Here is a 21,329-nt window from a genome sequence, read left to right on the forward strand (position 1 = left end):
CTCATGTATATTATCTTGGCTAAACTGCCCACATTAGCTCCCATTTTGATAATGAGGGTATTAGACTCTGAGAGGTTGAGTCATTTAGCCGTGATTTCACAGTAAGAGGTGGGTGTCACTTGCTAAAACATGTCATCTGACGCCGACATATAAAGGTCTTTTAAAATTGTCCTAATCACTCATCTGATAGATGTTTATATTGTGTACTTCTTTATGTGCAGAGCTGTATGATATGGGCTGTGGAGTTTGATACACTGTCTCATAGTGTTGGAGGTAACTGATATAAGGTAGAAAGTGATATTATTATAAATTACACACATTTAGAGGAGGGAGATGTTATTTGCATTGAGGGAAAAAGTTCAATCAGGAATGTTTTCTTGAAAGTCAACATTTAAATTGAGTAGTTTAGGAGTAGTAGGATTTGGACATACATGAGTGGTGGAATTTGGACATCTCAAGAGAAGAAACAGTAAAGAAAACATGAGATGTGTATAGAAAATAGTGAATAGTTTGTTTTGGGTACTGTGTGTAGTGTGTGAATGGATGTAGGGGAAATTTAGATTGGAATGGTAAATTAGGACCAAATTATGTAGGGTCTTAAAAACTTGAGTAGTTATTTTGAATTCAGATATCCATTAGTTCAGTAAATTTGTTTTATCCAGTGTAGAGGCTAGTTACATACAATTTGGGGGGAAATAAAATTGAATGAGAAATTGAGACCATAATGAGATTTTACTATTAAAAAGGAAGATGGGGGGCATGTGGAATGGTAGAAAGAACACTTTATTAGGAGCATGGATATGAAATTTCTAATCCTGGCCTTGTCATGTTAAGTAGTTATATAACCTTGGGAAGATTCTTTTAAGTTCTGTGAGCATTAGCTTCTTAATATGAAAAATGAGAATTTTTTTTAAAATTTTATTTATTTATTTGTTTTTGGCTGTGTTGGGTCTTTGTTGCTGAGTGTGGGCTTTCTCTAGTTGCGGTGAGCGGTGGCTACTCTTCGTTGCGGTGCGCGGGCTTCTCATTGCGGTGGCTTCTCTTGTTGCGGAGCACGGGCTCTAGGCACGCGGGCTCAGTAGTTGTGGCGCATGGGCTTAGTTGCTCCGTGGCATGTGGGATCTTCCCGGACCAGGGCTCGAACCCGTGTCCCCTGCATTGGCAGACAGATTCTTAACCACTGTGCCACCAGGGAAGTCCCGCAAAATGAGAATTTGTATAAAAGATCCTTAAGGCCCATAATAAGATGGTGACTGTGTCATTTTTTATCCAAACTAGGACACTGAAATTGAAAGGAGGCGCTATTAATAATTAACCCAGTAGCAACCAAATTATACTTTTGCTTTTTATCCTATTATATTATGAGTTTACTTTCACCTGTTACCTTGCAAAGTTCAAATTTAAAGTACTGAAAAGTAGGGGAAAGGATTAAGACATCAATTGTAAATGTCTAATGTTATTGAACAAGGTAAAGGTAGTATAATCTGAGGAAATAGAATCATTTAAAAATGTGTCTGCTTGATGTTGTGAGTGGTAATGATTAAAAGTGTGCATATAAACATAGAATTGTTTTGAAACATATATTGTTCAAAATAAAGTCACCTACTCCCACAGATAAAGCTAGAACAGTTACATACGTCACTATAAGTATATATCTCAGTTTGCCTGGCATATAGGGGAAGTAGAGATACTTCGTTTATGCTTTTTTTAATGTCCTCAGGGACTGCCGTGTCTAGGGCACTTTATAATAGTTGGGTCTACCAGAATGCTGTGCTTGCTGTTTTTTAAATAGTCTTTTAATAGTTTTTTTAATCTCCTGATGTTATGCTCACTATTATAAATTTTCTGACTTATCATAATAGTTCAATACAATTATGTGTAGAGGCACCTCTCCCCCGACACTCCTGTGTAGGTGTAAGTACGAACTGATTGAGGGCCTCAAAACTGTATGGGCTTTAATAGCAAGTTTGATATTTTGAAGCACTTCCTCATATTTTCTGGTTTTCTCATGTTCTAGGTGAATTATTTTATATTTAATGTGCATTCAGATCACCTGGGTATCTTGTTAAATGGCAGATGCTGATTTGGTAGGTTTGAGGTGGGCCTGAGATTCTGCTCTTCTAACAGAAGTGGAAGATGTGGAAGTTTCTATTCTGTAGACTACATTCAGAGTATCAGATAGGTTCTAGATGTTTTTCTGGAATTCTGGCAGATGATGTTAAATATGGCTGGATTCTTTCAGAAATTATATTAATAGCTGTTTTAAAGAGAAAACTTAGGACTTTTGTAAATTTAATAATACAGTTGATTGAAACAATATTTGTCTTTTTTATTCACATTTCCTTCTTCATACGTTTACCAGTGTCTTAACTCTAGTTTTGCTTCTTTCTCATTTCTTTTTTGTTGTTTTGGTTTTTGCTTTTCTTTAATGTATTATTGTGTTTTGTGGATCTGGTCAGGGAACCGTTACTGTATTTTATGTTTGTATCTACATTTTATTTTGCATGCGTAACGTGGCTTTGCCTGGATGTTCTTTTTGGTAAGTTCCAAATTTATAAAGCATATTGTTTTTTGTAGTGTAAGTTACAATGTTTTTCACCTTCTTTTCTACCATTTCTAGTAGTGTGGTCATGGTCATGAGTTGTTTTTAGTTTTTTTAAAGAGTTCATTTGATAATTATTTTTTCCTAACACTTTCCAATTTTCCTTAATAGTAGTGCACTTTGGTACTAATCTGCTTTGATTCGTTTTATAGCCTCACAATGTCAGTTGCTGGTCCCTATTAGCAGTTGCTGTCTCAAGTATTTTGGTTTTTTAAAAGAGCCTTAATCATCTAGAAATATTGTCCTAAAAGCTTGTGCTTCCATTTAGCAATCATAAAAGAAGATAGTTTGTAGTAAAACTAAATAATTTTGTTCTCAGTAAACAATGCATTCTAATTTTGTTTTCACAGCAACAGCTTGCACAACTACAGAAAGAAAAATCAGAGATTCTGAAAAATCTGGCATTATATTACTTCACATTTGTAGATGTTATGGAATTTAAGGTATGTATTTTAATGTATAGAATTTAACATTTCAGAGATAGATTGATATTTGTTAATCATATAAATTGTTCTGTCACTTGTAGATAATAAAATTAGAATTCTTCTAGAACAAAAATTCAAAATACATTTTATTTGTGTGTGTTTTCTGAATTTAGTAGTATTCATATAGGTAAAAGGTTTAAATAAACTTTTATTTTCAGGACCATGTTTGTGAATTGCTGAATACTATTGATGTTTGCCAAGTCTTCTTTGATATTGTAAGTATTATTTTCAGAAAAATTTCCAATTTTTCTGTCTGTTTCTAGTAGAACCAAGGGGATCAAATGCTTTTCTTTAGAGAAAATTTAAATGATTAGTATATAAAGTTTCAGCATTGTTAATTTGGCTTGTATTTTTTAAGGTAAGGAGTTATACTGTATTTTCATTTGTTTATTTGATTGTCATTGAATATAAATCTTGTACATATTCGGAAATAGTTGTTAATTTTAGTATTTATTTTAATAGGCCCAATTTTAAAAGGTTACACAAGTAATCCTTTTCTCTCTAAAAAGCATACTTGATAAAATCTTTCTTAAGTCAATTTCTAGATATAGGAAGTCAAAGTGAAAAACGTCTCCACTGACTTAATGGTGAACCTGTTTATCTATTTAATACTCCTTTTTTCTTGCTTGGTGAGATTTGCTTTCATGTTTATTATTTTTCTGGTTTTGGTTATTCTTTTAAACTGTTAGCAGTTTGAATAGGGTGATCACAGACTCTTTTTCATCCATAAAATTGTGTCACAAACACAAAACTATTATCTATAACTCCCAAATTTTAGGCATGTTTTTGGTGAAAGGAATTAGATAGAATTTCAGAAATGGGGATAAAACAAATAACTATAGAAAATTATTAGCTTTCAGTAGCTGCCGTGAAGATTTTTGTGTGTGTGCTTAAAAGTTTGTGAAATAGGAAGGAGTTGAACTTAATGTTTTTTTTTTCCTAGACTGTAAACTTTGATTTAACAAAGAACTACTTAGATTTGATCATAACATATACAACACTAATGATACTGCTGTCTCGAATTGAAGAAAGGAAGGCAATCATTGGATTATACAACTACGCTCATGAAATGACCCATGGAGCAAGGTAAACCTGCATTATAAAAATCTGTGTGAAATTCCCAATTAATTTTATGGCTTACAACTCAGTGATATTTGATATGTCTGTTTTAAGTGACCGAGAATACCCACGTCTTGGTCAGATGATTGTGGATTATGAAAACCCTTTAAAGAAGATGATGGAAGAATTTGTACCCCATAGCAAGGTAAGAGCTGGTTTTTAGGGGTGCTTCAAAAGGCATATGAGATAGCTTAAGGGGGGATAGTTAGAGTGATAAACTACTTTTAAGAAAGAAAATTATAATGAGATGTGAATAATAGTTATGCATGGTTTTATCTAATTGTGAACCAGAGAACTCATTAATTAGGTTCAGAATAGTGAATAGAGACTCAGGAATATATTGATCCATTGTAGTTTTTAGGTTCAGTATAGTGTATAGAGATAGTGAAGTTTAATATTTGAGAATGTCTATACTCGTATCAGATTGCTTGGGTTCTAATCCCAACTCTGCCAATTACAGTGTAATATTGGGCAAGTTACTTAACCAACTTCAGTGTACCTCAGTTTTCTTACCTGTAAAAGTGCAGTATTAAATGAGTTACTTTGTAAAGAGTATTTAGGTACATAGTATTTAATAAATTTTAGCTATATTATTATAATATAGCCTCTTAATGAGAGAAATATTACAGGAGTTTTGTGATAATTTGGCATGTCTGTCTTTTATGGTATATTAAAAAAATAGTACTTAATGAAATAGTTTTGGTTTAGAGTCTTGCCTTTATGGCTTCTCTGAGGGAGGGCTAGTTCCTAAGCACATCAAGGAAATTTACAGGTATCCTCATTATTTATAGATAAGGAAATTGAGGGCTGGAGAAGTGATATGATGAAGTAAGCCATTTGGTAGCAGTAGTGGCAAAACTAGAGCTAAAACCCAGGATATTAGAATCTTGGCCCATTGTTCTCTTTGAATGATGAGAGTTAGACATTTTTTTTTTTTTTAATTTATTGTTTTATTTTTGGCTGCACTGGGTCTTTGTTGCTGTGCGCGGGCTTTCTCTAGTTGCGGCGAGTGGGGGCTACTCTTCGTTGCGGTGTGCAGGCTTCTCATTGTGGTGGCTTCTCTTGTTGCGGAGCATGGGCTCTAGGCACACAGGCTTCAGTAGTTGTGGCACGTGGGCTCAGTAGTTGTGGCTCGCGGGCTCTAGAGCACAGGCTCAGTAGTTGTGGCGCACGGGCTTAGTTGTTCCATGGCATGTGGGATCTTCCCGGACCAGGGCTCGAACCCATGTCCCCTGTCTTGGCAGGAGGATTCTTAACCATTGTGCCACCAGGGAAGCCCGGAGTCAGACTTCTTAGTAATACAGTATTTTTTATGAATCTATGCTTTTTTTTTTGACATACAGCTGACAGCAAGAATTTTCCTTCAGTTTTCTTACTCCCATGAAAATTCTGAAGATGCATTTCCGGTTTAATTTCTTTGCATAGCTGTATTATACCTACAAATTTATGTAGGTTTAATGTCTTGGAGTTAGTTGAATCATTAGTTTGAAAGAGGCTAGTAGATGACATCAGTTTTGAAGTAAAAATCAGCATTGTAGATGAAAGTGTCAGGATTCCTCAAAGTGCTGAGCAGATCATTGTTGTCTGTCTCTCTGATTTTGATAGTCCTTTTTCCTCACCTAGAAATGTCTTCCCTACTCCTTTCCTATCTTTTCTCTGGATCTGTTTCTAACGTCCTGCCAATCATGTATGGCCTTGTTTTTAGTTAGCCACTTCAAATTTGGTTCTTTTCCCAGTTAGATGATGAAAATTTCTTTTAAAGGCTGTTGGATCTCTATTTAAGTTCTCCATAGCCATTAGCATATATTAGACAATTAATAATTACTTGAGGAGAATTGTCCATTTGGATTAGACCATTTTTCTCCTAATCTTGATTTTTCCAGTGTTCTGTGATGTCTCAGGGTTTTGATAGAAAGGCCATCATGTATTTGCTAAGATTTGTTAAAATTCAGTTAATTTAATTTAAAAAGCTATTCTGAATCACTTGGTGGAGTGTGATAAGAACAGATTCCTGGGCTTTACTCCCAGAGGTTCTGGTTCAGGCAGAGCCCTGGATTCTCTTTTTCTGAACAAACTTCCCTGGCAATTTATGTGCAGCCAGATTAAAGAACCACTCGTACAGAATTTTTAGGAAGGAGGGATGAATAGCAAAGAATAGTTAAAAGCAAGCAAGAATCAGATGAGATGAAAAATTAAATACCTTGATGATAAAGCTGTAATTAATAGACCAAATGACAAATAGAAGTTAAGTAATTTATTAAGATAAAGTACAATGGGTTATTTTTAGAAGGCATTCTTTGAAGAAATATGAAACATGTTGAGCTGTGTTAACACTTAGTCATGTAACCTTAATGTCTTTTTCTTTCAGTGAGAGCTATTGAGTAGAAAGTGATGCACAAAATGATGACCCTAGACTCTCTACCCTTTTTGAAATAAAGATCTCAAGATTGCCAAACATTTTCACCTTAAGAAAGTAACATGATTTCTTGAGCTAAGCTTTTGCTGAGGAATGCAGAATCTATGTAGCTTCCTGAACTTAAAAAAAAAAAAATCTAGAGGAGGATAACTGGAACCCACCTCAAATATTATATGGAGCGTAGTTGTAATTAGGCTCTTGTTGTTTTACGATGATACAGTTAGAAACACACAGCAGTTGTAGCTGGAATTTAAATGGAAATTGAAAAAAAAAAAACATTTTATTCCTCAACTTTCTTTTTTTCTATTTAATTAGTCTCTTTCAGATGCACTGATTTCTCTTCAGATGGTGTATCCACGAAGGAATCTTTCAGCTGACCAGTGGAGAAATGCTCAATTATTGAGTCTCATCAGTGCACCCAGTACAATGCTTAACCCTGCACAGTCTGACACTGTATGGTTCTGTATTTTCTTTTTTGAATGAAAATAGTAAAGTTGATTTTTAAAAAAAAAATATCAGTTAAGCAGTGCTATTGCAGTTTTTCTTCTAATTAGTATTAGCCCGTCAGTGAAGTTTATTTATTGTAAAATGCTCAGTATTTAAATCATACCATTTAGTTTTTGTATTTCTAGATTCTGATGCTAAGTTAGTAAAATTAGTAGTATGAGTATTTTCTTTTAAGATTTAAAAATTTGCTTTGCCTTATTATGGTAGAAAATTTGGAAGATTCAGAAAATTATAAAGAAGAAAACAAAAATCATCCCAAATCTCACCAACTAGAGAAAATCGCTATTGTATTCTGTTACATTTCTTTTCAAGCTTTTTTCTGTGTATATGAACATAGATGTTATGCATGTGGAGAATACACACACATAATTACTGATTTGGGTGAGACAGTGAACATCGAGGTACATAAATCTTTTCTTTAACTTGACTAAAATTTTATCCTTTGGAATACTGCAAACTCTGCAATAGACTTGGGAAATTTGGAAGTAGTCATTTACCAGATTGAACATAATTTAGCAACAGTGTTTTTTAAAGAGAGGTTTCAGGGTGTGTAAATGTGAAAGAGGCACAGCTTTCATTGTCCTTTATGGACTGCAAGTATAAATATAGGTTATAAAACTTTCATTCAACTTTTCAAATATGTTGTGGTGGTATATGAACCAAGAGTTGAGTAGTCAGACTTCTCAGGAGGAAGAGAAGGAGGAGTGACTCAGTACAGAATATTTTTTTAAGAACTTCTTTAAGCCACAAATTTATATTTTCTCTTTTTAAGATGCCTTGCGAATATCTCTCTTTGGATGCCATGGAAAAATGGATTATCTGTAAGTAAAATTGGTTAGTTTTTGATTACCCCTCACGTTTAAGTTTTAGAGAAAAATAACAAGTAACATGTATTACTTTTGTGCCAAGCACTGTGCTAAGCCTTCTATGTACATTACCTCATTCAGTCCTTATACTCACCCTGTTAGGGTAGATGGTCTTTTTTATAGATGAGGAATCTAAAGTTTAGTCCACACAGCTAGTAAGTGACAAAGACAAAGAACCCACACTAAATCCAAGACTGATGGTCTACATTATATTCCCTCTCAACACGGCCATCCAAACTAAATTTTTATTTTATTTTTAATGATTTTCTTCATATTGCATTTATTCAGTTAAGGTTTTTGGTCTTAATTTACTTTAGTATATGTAATAGATGACTCATATGTTTGCATGGGAGATAAAATTACTTGTTTGCACTCCTAGGAAGTCCACAAACTATGGGAGAAATAGACACACAGATATAATATAAATGAGAATTGCTATAATATAATTTTTTCTACCACCCCAGGTCCACTGGCAGAGGGGAATAATTTTGAGCAGTTTGTGCTTTTTAGTTCTTATAAAATAAGATTTTAATAAAATAAAATAAATTTGTCTCTTAATTTATTAATATTTAGGTACTATTTGATGACTTTTTATTATACTGTTTCTAAAACTGGTGAAGGACCAATTTTTCTTTTTTAATGATTTTTAGATTGATACTTTTATAAAATACAGTGGAACTGAATTACTGGAATTATCAGAAATAAAGTAATAAGCAAAGACAAAATAAAAGCCCACATTTTAATTATTAGATTCAATTTAATCTTAACAATTTGATTGTTATTAGGTTTCTACTTATAAATTGCTGTCAATGAAAAGTTTTCTAAATGAAAGTTTCTAAATACTCTCAGTTCTCTACTTAATCTCAATATGCACTGGCAGTTTGAGTAGCACTGTTATTAGTATGAAAGAGGAAGAATTTAGCACACACTCCCTGCCCTTAGCCATTTTTATTAATTATAATTTTTATGTTGATCAGGTTTGGATGTTTATACTTTCTTTTATAATGGTAGTTAAGGTTTTCGTGCTTTGTTGATTTAAAAACACAACTTTCAGAGTATTGATTTTGCTCAAAAGTGTGGTGATCCTTGCCTGTTTTATGTTTATGGATGTGTGGATAAAGAACTAGTGTGATTAGTAGAGTTAGGTGGCATGAGTGACCTCTAGCGTTAAATAGGACTGTTTCCACCCAGTCTTTACCTTAAAAGGGAATGCTGAATGCAGGCTTTGTGTAATGAGCAGGGATGTGAGTCAGAAGGCAGACTACCCTAAGGGGAGGATACCTGGGCATGGAAAAGGCAAACAGATTTGGGATAACCACAATTGCCAAAAGTAAGGAATGTTTACTCAGTTTTGCTGCTTTCATTTATTTGAGCCTTGAGTAGAATTAATAGAATTAGGTCAAACTGTGCACTTCTCTTTTTGACACCAATTCCCACACTAGGACTTTCTATAGAAGATGGTCTACTTTCTTTAGAGCGTTGCTCTACATTAGTTCAAAGGCTAGCAGCATCACCTAGGAACTTGTTAGATATGCAGAATATTGATCTCTACCCTAGACCTACTGAATGAGAAACTCTGAATGGATCCCAGCAACCTGTGAAAAGCTAAAGTTTCAGAGTCACTGGTCTAGATTATAGCCTAGAACCAAGCATTGTTGAGGGTCTGGAATGTTGAGGACCCCGCTCTTTTGAATGCAGTTACACCATAACTTATCCTGATATTCTTTTCAGGGTCCGTTCTTACTCTATTAATTACACTAAGAGGACTCCTTGGGAAAGACCTCTTTTAAAATTGATAGTACAGTCTTTCTTTCTTCAAAGATTTTCTCCAACTTTCTTGTCTAGTATTGGTCTTCTATCTTGTTTTCTAATATTTTTATGGCTTAAAAAAATTTTTTTTTCTGTCCTTTTTTTGGGACCTGAGTGGGGAAAGGAGGTTAATGTGTGCTTCAATTAATAAATTGTCTTCCTAATCTTGGGCTATTTTAAATTAATTTACCTTTTATTGATCTTAACATAAACAAATGAATATATCTTAATGTATAATGTGGCCCATATCTTAAAAAAGTAAAATATACAGTAACCCATAATGAAACTGATAATATTCTCAGAGAAATTTTATTATCAACAACAATCTTGTGAATCTAAGTATACATTGAGGTACAAGGCACTAAGTGAAATTTCATTGTACTAAGGGGATTAGAGTATAAAAAGTCAGTACATGGGACTTCCCTGGTGGTACAGTGGTTAAGAATCCGCCTGCTAATGCAGGGGACATGGGTTCGAGCCCTGGTCCAGGAAGATTCCCACATGCCACGGAGCAACTAAGCCCGTGCGCCACAACTACTGAGCCTGCGCTCTAGAGCCCGTGAGCCACAACTACTGAGCCCGCGTGCCACAACTACTGAAGCCTGTGTGCCTAGAGTCCATGCTCTGCAATAAGAGAAGCCACTGCAGTGAGAAGCCCACGCACCGCAACGAAGAGTAGCCCCCCGCTCGCTGCAACTAGAGAAAGCCCGTGCACAGCAATGAAGACCCAACGCAGCCAAAAATAAATAAATAAATTTTTTTTTTAAAAAAAGTCAGTACACGAGGCAAAAATTTTTACAAAGCTTCTCTTGAGGATTTTTAAAATTTTCATACAGTATGTTCTATTTCTTTGGTTACGTACTAGATCAAATAATTAGGCTTGCATTTAGGGACCCTGTTGTATGAAAAACATCTTAATATATTTCAGGAAATTTAAGGAAGTTCAATGTACTTCTGTATGTATGACTCTCAATATATGCTTAAGAGTTAGCTTGCTTGTATAGTGACCCTTTAAAAGGAAGGTTGAGCTAAGAATAAAAGACAAGTGGCAAGTTCAATGTTAACGATTCAGGAGTTTAAAGATGGGAGTGACTATTGAGAATCAGAGGGAAATCTCACAGAAAATAGGATTGAATTTGTAACTGGCCAGTACGGTACCTACTTTATAATATGCACTCAGTAAATGTTGAAGGAATGAAAGATGAGGTTTTATGGCCTAGAATATAGAGCACTAGGGAAGACATCAACAAACATACAGGATTACACATTTGTGTAGGATTTCTAAATTAGATGACAGAAGGTAAAAGATACTCAAATTCATATGATAGAGAGCAGCGTAATATATTGAAAGAATATTGGACTTTAAGGGTAACTGCTTGAGGCAAAGTCTAGCTCTAATACTTTATTAGTATAACTTTAGGCAAGTCATTGACCTTCATTTCTTCAATTATAAGAAAAGGATACCACTGGTTCTTTCTACACTATAGGATAATCATGTCAAAGGACTTATTTAGTAAAAACTATAATTTGCTATGAAAATGTGAGATGCTATTTAATTTCTTCTAGAGATTTAGAAGAGTAGATTAGCTTTCTTTATCATTTTTGTAACAACTGTAATGATTACTGTATTACGTGTAAATTGGTAGCTTCTGATCTCTGGCTTAAAGTATCTTTTACTCATTTTTTAAAACCACTTCCTTCTCAACCCAGAAGTGACATTTTTCCCCATTTCATCAGTATAGGTTCAAAGCACTGGTTTTGCAGAGTACAGAAAATTATTATTGAAAAAGAGAAATATTGCTGGCATCTTATGTGTATATGTATTATTAACTGTCACTTAAAAGCCTCGGTTTAGTGATTTGTTAATGTTTCTTTACTTTTTAAAAGCTACCCTGTAACTGAAATAATCTAACTTTGGAATACTTTTATATTTGCACTTCTTTTTCATATGTTTAAAGTTGGCTTTATTTTGTGCCATGGGATCCTAAATACTGATGCAACAGCACTGAACCTTTGGAAGCTAGCTCTTCAAAGTAGCTCTTGCCTCTCTCTCTTTCGGGATGAAGTTTTCCACATTCACAAAGCTGCGGAAGACTTATTCGTAAACATACGAGGGTATGGCATTTTCAATTATTTTGTCTTTTTTGGAGAAGAGTAGTGAGTGGAATATCTATTAAGGTTTTGGGGATAGAGCAGGATCATATTACACAAGAAGATATAGCCTGTACCAACTTACCAGGCACACCAAGTTGTTTTTAGCAATGATCCTGATATTTTTTACAGGTAATTTCACAGGTTAAAAAATCTAGTGTTCCTGCCCTTTCAAAATGTGCATTCTAGGAGAAAGAAAATATGTACTGTTTTGCATATTGTAATATGGTTTTAGACATTACTAAAAGCACAATGTACATTTTAAGAGTTGAAATTTTTAGAAGTGCTATTTTAGAAATGTATTTTAGAATATCTTGCATTTAGAAAAGTATATGAATCAATCAGAAACACTTCATTAAATTAATTATAACAAGTACAGAAGTCAGACACTGCAAAAAGGAAATCATGTTTCCTTATAATAAGGAAGTATTCTAAGTGATTCATTCCCTGTAACACAAATGATCCTCAAATTTGTTTTCTTGGAATTTTTAATGCCTGCATTTGTTGAACTCAGACTTGGTTATAAAATGCTTTGAAATTAGGAGCATCTAAAATATCCTGGGGTCCCCCGAACCTGAAAATATTGAATAATTGTGTTGGGTTTGTCAGCTTCATAGAAGTGAAATTTACCTACATTTATTTCATATCCAATTCAGTAATGTCCTAAAGAAATTGAGATTTTAAAAAATCTATTAGTTATTAAAATGTAAAGCTATGTCTAGTACTGACAGTTTAAGCCACTATACTGTCTCAAATTTTAGTGTGCATGTGAAGTACCCTGGGATGCGAATTAAAATCCAGGTTCCTGGGCATCACCTCTAACCTTCTATATCTCCTTTATCTGTATCTTAGAGAGATTAAAGAAATGCCCTTCCTCCCCCCCAGTAGTTTATTGAGGTAAATTTACGAACAGAAGAATGCATAAATTTTAGGTGTACAGCTCAACAAGTTTGCATATGAATACTCTTGGTGACCACTTAGATGAAGATACAGAATATTTCCATTATCCCCAGAAAATTCTCTTGTGCCTCTTTCTGATCAGTACTGCCACCCCTGATCCCTCTCCCTCTAGCCTTCTCAAGTGATCACTGTTTTGATTTCTGTCACCATAAGTGATTCTGACATTCTCATGCAGGTAGTCTCTCAGTCATAGTACGAGAAACAGTACCCTCTGTATTTTTCAACTCTTAGTTCACCTTTTATTTTATATGGTGGAGTACCTGGAAATATCCTGTGTCGTTGTGGGCTTTGTCATTTTCTAATTGATTCAGTTCAAGAATCCTGAAACTTATGTGATGTCTTAGCATACTGACATCCTCTTTGTGGAATTATATTTAAATATATGTAAACATTTAGAACCAGACAGTCTCCATATATTGAGTGAGCATATGGTATATATGGTACAGATAAGTTTAATGGCATCATGAAACTGATTGTCTTTTTGTTACGCCTTTTTTTTTGTCCATGCCACACGGCTTTCAGGATCTTAGTTTCCTGACCAGGGATTGAACCTGGGCCCACGGCAGTGAAAGCACTGCGTCCTAACCACTGGACTGCCCGGGAATTCCCTTGTTACGCAAATTTTTGTTAAATTTACCATTTAAGAATCTCTGTATTTAAAGTTGAAAAGTTTTAATTTTTTATTAAATCGTGAGTGATCGATCCAACTTAAAATGTGAATTATTATAGTAATTACAAGTCAGACCACAAGTATAAAAGCTCATTATTTATACAGGTCAGTGATTACAGAATTAGTGTATTTTGGACATTTCCCTAAAGAACACAGAAATCTTAGCGTACTTAATTTTGAAGTTGAAGTTCTTGGTCTAAGTGGTTTTAGCCAGGTTGTCAGGAAGATAATATTTCTTTAACATTTTAGGAATTTTGAGTTTTTGCGTTTACTAGTAAGGAAATTAACATGTATTTATTAGCGTTTATTTTTCAGATGGCACCTTTAAACTGTTTGATGTTGGTGTTCGGTTCCTTTTATTTAAATGTTTTTAATTTGAAAAAAAAAGTGTTTTTTTAAAAATGGTGAGTAAAAATCACCCATAATTCTGTTCCTTAAAATGATTTAAAGTAGTCAAATGCTTTCCTGCCCCAGTTTTCTCCACCACAAAAGCCATATTCCCAAACAGTCACTAGTATTGATCACTAGTATATGTCCTTTGAGAAATTTTTTTATGCTTACGAGATGGCATAAAAAGTCAAAAGTGATAAAAAGCCAGAAGTAATAGCTTTGTCAGCACTTCCAATTTTTGGAAATCACTGCTAATTATATTAGAAGTATAATTTTAATGTCTCTATTGGGGGTTTAAGGAAGTGTATTTAATAAAATAAAAATCTGCATGGTAAATTTTAATTTTATTACTGGATTTTAATATAATATGAGATTTATTTTTCTAGGAAGAGTTGATTGGATACGTAAGGTGCTAGAAAAGGATGTGGATAGACTTCTTCCATGTATTTCCAGTTCGAAGGCCAGTTTTTCTTGTTGATAATAAGACATTTTTAATTGACTAGTATCTGACTAACTTATTTTTACTGTTATTGACCAAATTAACATTAACATATTTCCTTTTTTTTTTTTTTTTTTTGCTCATAGCTATAATAAGCGTATTAATGACATAAGAGAATGCAAAGAGGCAGCCGTGTCACATGCGTAAGTAGTTCTAACTTACCTGTGGAACTTTTAATCAAGAATTCCTTCATTAAAGCATTATTTTGTTGAAGTGAGTGCAGATTAATGGTGTGTAAGATATGGTCATAGAAGTGAAGGACTTTCAACCAATGAGGAATAAGTTTATAACCTCTGTATCTGTACCAGAGTACGGTGTATTAACACCAACACCTCTGTATTGGTGTTAATGCAGACAGATTTTAAATATTTTTGAATTGTTTTTAAAAATGCTCTAAGGAATACCATACAGAGGACTTTATTTTGGTATCATTCAGTTCTCTTATTGCCACTATTCTTTGGTGCCAGTATTTTGCAAGTTATGATGATTTTTATGATACTTCATGAAAATTGACATATCTTTACACTCTCCCAAATAATATTTACTTTTCAAAGTATGTTAATCCCATACCTTTCCCAAATTTTAGTAAATATATTTTATTAGTAAATATATAGATAACTTAAATTAGAAATTAGTGTATTTAAGATGTTTGAACAACTTTTCAATTTTCTCATGAATAATTTGATATTTCATTTAATTGTTATATATGATATACTTATATAGAATAGTTTCTCCTGTAAGTCTAGGTAATGTAGAGATAACATCTGATCCATCAGTATTTCTATAAGGCAGAGAAAGGATAAGCACCATTGTCACAGGTAAAAATATAAAACCACAAGAAGTTTTAGAATTTAGGTTTAGGCTGTAAAATGGATATTGGGAATTTAAATCATCTTTATTCATTGCTAACTGTAGTATATTATTTCCCGTGCATTTTTTTCACTTGAATAAAGTGCTTATATTATTATAAAATCATTCTCTAGTACAAATAACATACTTTGGAGCGTGTTAGAATTTCTTTCCTGACCTACATAAAATATGATTATGACTTATTCATGTGTTAGACCCTAGGCAGATATATGGTATCTCAGCTATCTTTTATAAAGATCTTTTAAAAGTAAGGCATTTTGGATAAAGAAGATGTGGCACATATATACGATGGAATATTACTCAGCCATAAAAAGAAATGAAATGGAGGTATTTGTAATGAGGTGGATGGAGTTAGAGTCTGTCATACAGAGTGAAGTAAGTCAGAAAGAGAAAAACAAATACAGTATGCTAACACATATATATGCAATCTAAGGGAAAAAAAATAAAGGTCATGAAGAACCTAGTGGCAAGACGGGAATAAAGACACAGACCTACTAGAGAATGGACTTGAGGATATGGGGAGGGGGAGGGGTGAAATGTGACAGGGTGAGAGAGTGTCATGGACATATATACACTACCAAATGTAAAATAGATAGCTAGTGGGAAGCAGCCGCATAGCACAGGGAGATCAGCTCGGTGCTTTGTGACCACCTAGAGGGGTGGGATAGGGAGGGTGGGAGGGAGGGAGATGCAAGAGGGAAGAGATATGGGAACATATGTATATGTATAACTGATTCACTTTGTTATCAAGCAGAAACTAACACCATTGTAAAGCAATTATACTTCAATAAAGATGTTTAAAAAAAAAAAGTAAGGCATTTTTATTCCCTTTATTTATTATATAAAACAGTTATAAATAGTAAGGAGTAGTAATTCTTATCCTTCATTAACATGTGCCATAGTACTCCATATTTTCTCTCGATGTTAATATTCCTTGCAGCGACCCTGTGTAGTAAAATAATCAAAACATTTGCCCACTTTCTTCTTAGATATTACACCAGATGAGTTTATTATTGTCAGTTAAAAGAGAGCTTGTCGTTAGAATTATACTGACATTGTAAAGGTACTATATATTAGGCATCATGAAAGATGTATTTTTTTTTTGTTTCTTTGTTTTGTTTTGTTTTGTGTGTTTTTTTATACTGCAGGTTCTTATTAGGCATCAATTTTATACACATCACTGTATACATGTCAATCTCAATTGCCCAATTCAGCACACCACCATCCCCACCTCACCGCAGTTTTCCCCCCTTGGTGTCCATATGTCCATTCTCTACATCTGTGTCTCAACTTCTGCCCTGCAAACTGGCTCATCTGTACCATTTTTCTAGGTTCCACATACATGCATTAATATACGATATTTGTTTTTCTCTTTCTGACTTCACTCTGTATGACAGTCTCTAGATCCATCCACGTCTCAACAAATGACTCAATTTCGTTCCTTTTTATGGCTGAGTAATATTCCATTGTATATATGTACCACAACTTCTTTATCCATTTGTCTGCTGATGGGCATTTAGGTTGCTTCCATGACCTGGCTATTGTAAATAGTGCTGCAATGAACATTCGGGTGCATGTGTCTTTTTGAATTACGGTCTTCTCTGGGTATATGCCCAGTAGTGGGATTGCTGGGTCATATGGTAATTCTATTTTTAGTTTTTTAAGGAACCTCCATATTGTTCTCCATAGTGGCTGTATCAATTTACATTCCCACCAACAGTGCAAGAGTGTTCCCTTTTCTCCACACCCTCTCCAGCATTTGTTGTTTGTAGATTTTCTGATGATGCCCATTCTAACAGGAGTGAGGTGATAGATACCTCATTGTAGTTTTGATTTGCATTTCTCTAATAATTAGTGATGTTGAGCATCTTTTCATGTGCTTCGTGGCTGTCTGTATGTCTTCTTTGGAGAAATGTCTATTTAGGTCTTCTGCCCATTTTTGGATTGGGGTGTTTGTTTCTTTGATATTGAGCTGAATGAGCTGTTTATATATTTTGGAGATTAATCCTTTGTCCGTTGATTCATTTGCAAATATTTTCTCCCATTCTGAGGGTTGTCTTTTCGTCTTGTTTATGGTTTCCTTTGCTGTGCAAAAGCTTTGAAGTTTCATTAGGTCCCACTTGTTTATTTTTGTTTTTATTTCCATTACTCTAGGAGGTGGATCAAAAAAGATCTTGCTGTGATTTATGTCAAAGAGTGTTCTTCCTATGTTTTCCTCTAAGAGTGTTATAGTGTCCAGTCTTATATTTAGGTCTCTAATCCATTTTGAGTTTATTTTTGTGTATGGTGTTAGGGAGTATTCTAATTTCATTCTTTTACATGTAGCTGTCCAGTTTTCCCAGCACCACTTATTGAAGAGACTGTCTTTTCTCCATTGTATATCTTTGCCTCCTTTGTCATAGATTAGTTGACTATAAGTGCGTGGGTTAATCTCTGGGCTTTCTATCTTGTTCCATTGATCTATGTTTCTGTTTTTGTGCCAGTACCATATTGTCTTGATTACTGTAGCTTTGTAGTATAGTCTGAAGTCAGGGAGTCTGATTCCTCCAGCTCCATTTTTTTGCCTCAAGACTGCTTTGGCTATTCGGGGTCTTTTGTGTCTCCATACAAATTTTAAGATGATTTGTTCTAGCTCCGTAAAAAATGCCATTGGTAATTTGATAGGGATTGCATTGAATCTGTAGATTGCTTTGGGTAGTATACTCATTTTCACAATGTTGATTCTTCCAATCCAAGAACATGGTATATCTCTCCATCTGTTGGTATCATCTTTAATTTCTCTCATCAGTGTCTTAAGTTTTCTGCATACAGGTCTTTTGTCTCCCTAGGTAGGTTTATTCCTAGGTATTTTATTCTTTTTGTTGCAATGGTAAATGGGAATGTTTCCATAATTTCTCTTTCAGATTTTTCATCATTAGTGTATAGGAATGCAAGAGATTTCTGTGCATTAATTTTGTATCCTGCTACTTTACTAGATTAGCTCTAGTAGTTTTCTGGTGGCATCTTTAGGAATCTCTATGTATAGTATCATGTCATCTGCAAACAGTGACAGTTTTACTTCTTCTTTTCCAATTTGTGTTCCTTTTATTTCTTTTTCTTCTCTGATTGCCGTGGCTAGGACTTCCAGAACTATGTTGAATAATAGTGGTGAGAGTGGACATCCTTGTCTCGTTCCTGATCTTAGAGGAAATGCTTTCAGTTTTTCACCATTGAGAATGATGTTTGCTGTGGGTTTGTCATATATGGCCTTTATTATGTTGAGGTAGGTTCCCTCTATGCCCACTTTCTGGAGAGTTTTTATCAGAAATGGGTGTTGAATTTTGTCAAAAGCTTTTTCTGCATCTATTGAGATGATCATATGGTTTTTATTCTTCAATTTGTTAATATGGTGTATCACATTGATTGATTTGCGTATATTGAAGAATCCTTGCATCCCTGGGATAAATCCCACTTGATCGTGGTGTATGATCCTTTTAATGTGTTGTTGGATTCTGTTTGCTAGTATTTTGTTGAGGATTTTTGCATCTATATTCATCAGTGATATTGGTCTGTAATTTTCTTTTTTTGTAGTGTCTCTGTCTGGTTCTGGTATCAGGGTGATGGTGGCCTCATAGAATGAGTTTGGGAGTGTTCCTTCCTCTGCAATTTTTTGGAAGAGTTTGAGAAGGATGGGTGTTAGCTCTTCTCTAAATGTTTGATAGAATTCACCTGTGAAGCCATCCGGTCCTGGACTTTTGTTTGTTGGAAGATTTTTAATCACAGTTTCAATTTCATTACTTGTGATTGGTCTGTTCATATTTTCTATTTCTTCCTGATTCAGTCTTGGAAGGTTATACCTTTCTAAGAATTTGTCCATTTCTTCCAGGTTGTCCATTTTATTGGCATAAAGTTGCTTGTAGTAGTCTCTTAGGATGCTTTGTATTTCTGCGGTGTCTGTTGTAACTTCTCCTTTTTCATTTCTGATTTTACTGATTTGAGTCCTCTCCCTCTTTTTCTTGATGAGTCTGGCTAATGGCTTATCAATTTTGTTTATCTTCTCAAAGAACCAGCTTTTAGTTTTATTGATCTTTGCTATTGTTTTCTTTGTTTCTATTTCATTTATTTCTGCTCTGATCTTTATGATTTCTTTCCTTCTGCTAACTTTGGGTTTCGTTTGTTCTTCTTTCTGTAGTTTCTTTAGGTGTAAGGTTAGATTGTTTACTTGAGATTTTTCTTGTTTCTTTAGGTAGGCTTGTATAGCTATAAACTTCCCTCTTAGAACTGCTTTTGCTGCACCCCATAGGTTTTGGGTCGTCGTGTTTTCATTGTCATTTGTCTCTAGGTATTTTTTTATTTCCTCTTTGATTTCTTCAGTGATCTCTTGGTTATTTAGTAACGTATTGTTTAGCCTCCATGTGTTTGTCTTTTTTACGTTTTTTTCCCCTGTAATTCATTTCTAATCTCATAGCGTTGTGGTCAGAAAAGATGCTTGATATGATTTCAATTTTCTTAAATTTACTGAGGCTTGATTTGTGACCCAAGATGTGATCTATCCTGGAGAATGTTCCGTGCGCACTTGAGAAGAACGTGTAATCTGCTGTTTTTGGATGGAATGTCCTATATATATCAATTAAGTCTATCTGGTCTATTGTGTCATTTAAAGCTTCTGTTTCCTTATTTATTTTCATTTTGGATGATCTGTCCATTGGTGTAAGTGAAGTGTTAAAGTCCCCCACTATTATTGTGTTACTGTCGATTTCCTCTTTTATGGCTGTTAGCGGTTGCCTTATGTATTGAGGTGCTCCTATGTTGGGTGCATATATATTTATAATTGTTATATCTTCTTCTTGGATTGATCCCTGGATCATTATGTAGTGTCCTTCCTTGTCTCTTGTAACGTTCTTTATTTTAAAGTCTATTTTATCTGATATGAGTATAGCTACTCCAGCTTTTTTTTGATTTCCATTTGCATGGAATATCTTTTTCCATACCCTCACTTTCAGTCTGTATGTGTCCCTAGGTCTGAAGTGGGTCTCTTGTAGACAGCATATATATGGGTCTTATTTTTGTATCCATTCAGCCAGTCTATGTCTTTTGGTTGGGGCATTTAATCCATTCACGTTTAAGGTAATTATCGATATGTATGTTCCTATGACCATTTTCTTAATTGTTTTGGGTTTGTTTTTGTAGGTCCTTTTCTTCTCTTGTGTTTCCCACTTAGAGAAGTTCCTTTAGCATTTGTTGTAGAGCTGGTTTGGTGGTGCTGAATTCTCTTAGCTTTTGCTTGTCTGTAGAGCTTTTGATTTCTCCATCGAATCTAAATGAGATCCTTGCTGGGTAGAGTAATCTTGGTTGTAGGTTCTTCCCTTTCATCACTTTAAGTATATCATGCCACTCCCTTCTGGCTTGCAGAGTTTCTGCTGAGAAATCAGCTGTTAACCTTATGGGCGTTCCCTTGTATGTTATTTGTCGTTTTTCCCTTGTTGCTTTCAATAATTTTTCTTTGTCTTTAATTTTTGCCACTTTGATTACTATGTGTCTCGGCGTGTTTCTCCTTGGGTTTATTCTGTATGGGACTCTCTGCACTTCCTGGAGTTGGGTGGCTATTTCCTTTCCCATGTTAGGGAAGTTTTCGACTATAATCTCTTCAAATATTTTCTCTGGTCCTTTCTCTCTCTCTTCTCCTTCTGGGACCCCTATAATGCGAATGTTGTTGTGTTTAATGTTGTCCCAGAGGTCTCTTAGGCTGTCTTCATTTCTTTTCATTCTTTTTTCTTTAGTCTGTTCCGCAGCAGTGAATTCCACCATTCTGTCTTCCAGGTCACTTATCCGTTCTTCTGCCTCAGTTATTCTGCTATTGATTCCTTCTAGTGTAGTTTTCATTTCAGTTATTGTATTGGTCATCTCTGTTTGTTTGTTCTTTAATTCTTCTAGGTCTTTGTTAATCATTTCTTGCATCTTCTCAACCTTTGCCTCCATTCTTATTCCGAGGTCCTGGATCATCTT

General features: G+C 34.5%; 1 protein-coding gene across 1 annotated transcript in view; it reads left to right on the forward strand.

The window, feature by feature from the left end:
* The window catches only part of NCKAP1 (NCK associated protein 1), a 99,830-nt gene that overhangs the window by 31,384 nt on the left and 47,117 nt on the right, over positions 1–21,329 (forward strand). The window contains exons 3-10 of the mRNA XM_068544822.1: positions 2,953–3,045; positions 3,246–3,302; positions 4,031–4,173; positions 4,261–4,351; positions 6,938–7,075; positions 7,902–7,950; positions 11,763–11,919; positions 14,561–14,617. Of these exons, the coding sequence (XP_068400923.1) occupies positions 2,953–3,045; positions 3,246–3,302; positions 4,031–4,173; positions 4,261–4,351; positions 6,938–7,075; positions 7,902–7,950; positions 11,763–11,919; positions 14,561–14,617 (785 nt within the window). The remainder of the gene's footprint in view (positions 1–2,952; positions 3,046–3,245; positions 3,303–4,030; positions 4,174–4,260; positions 4,352–6,937; positions 7,076–7,901; positions 7,951–11,762; positions 11,920–14,560; positions 14,618–21,329) is intronic.

This window comes from Eschrichtius robustus, chromosome 5 (genome assembly GCF_028021215.1).
Source record: "Eschrichtius robustus isolate mEscRob2 chromosome 5, mEscRob2.pri, whole genome shotgun sequence".
NCBI classification, from domain to species: Eukaryota; Metazoa; Chordata; class Mammalia; order Artiodactyla; family Eschrichtiidae; genus Eschrichtius; species Eschrichtius robustus.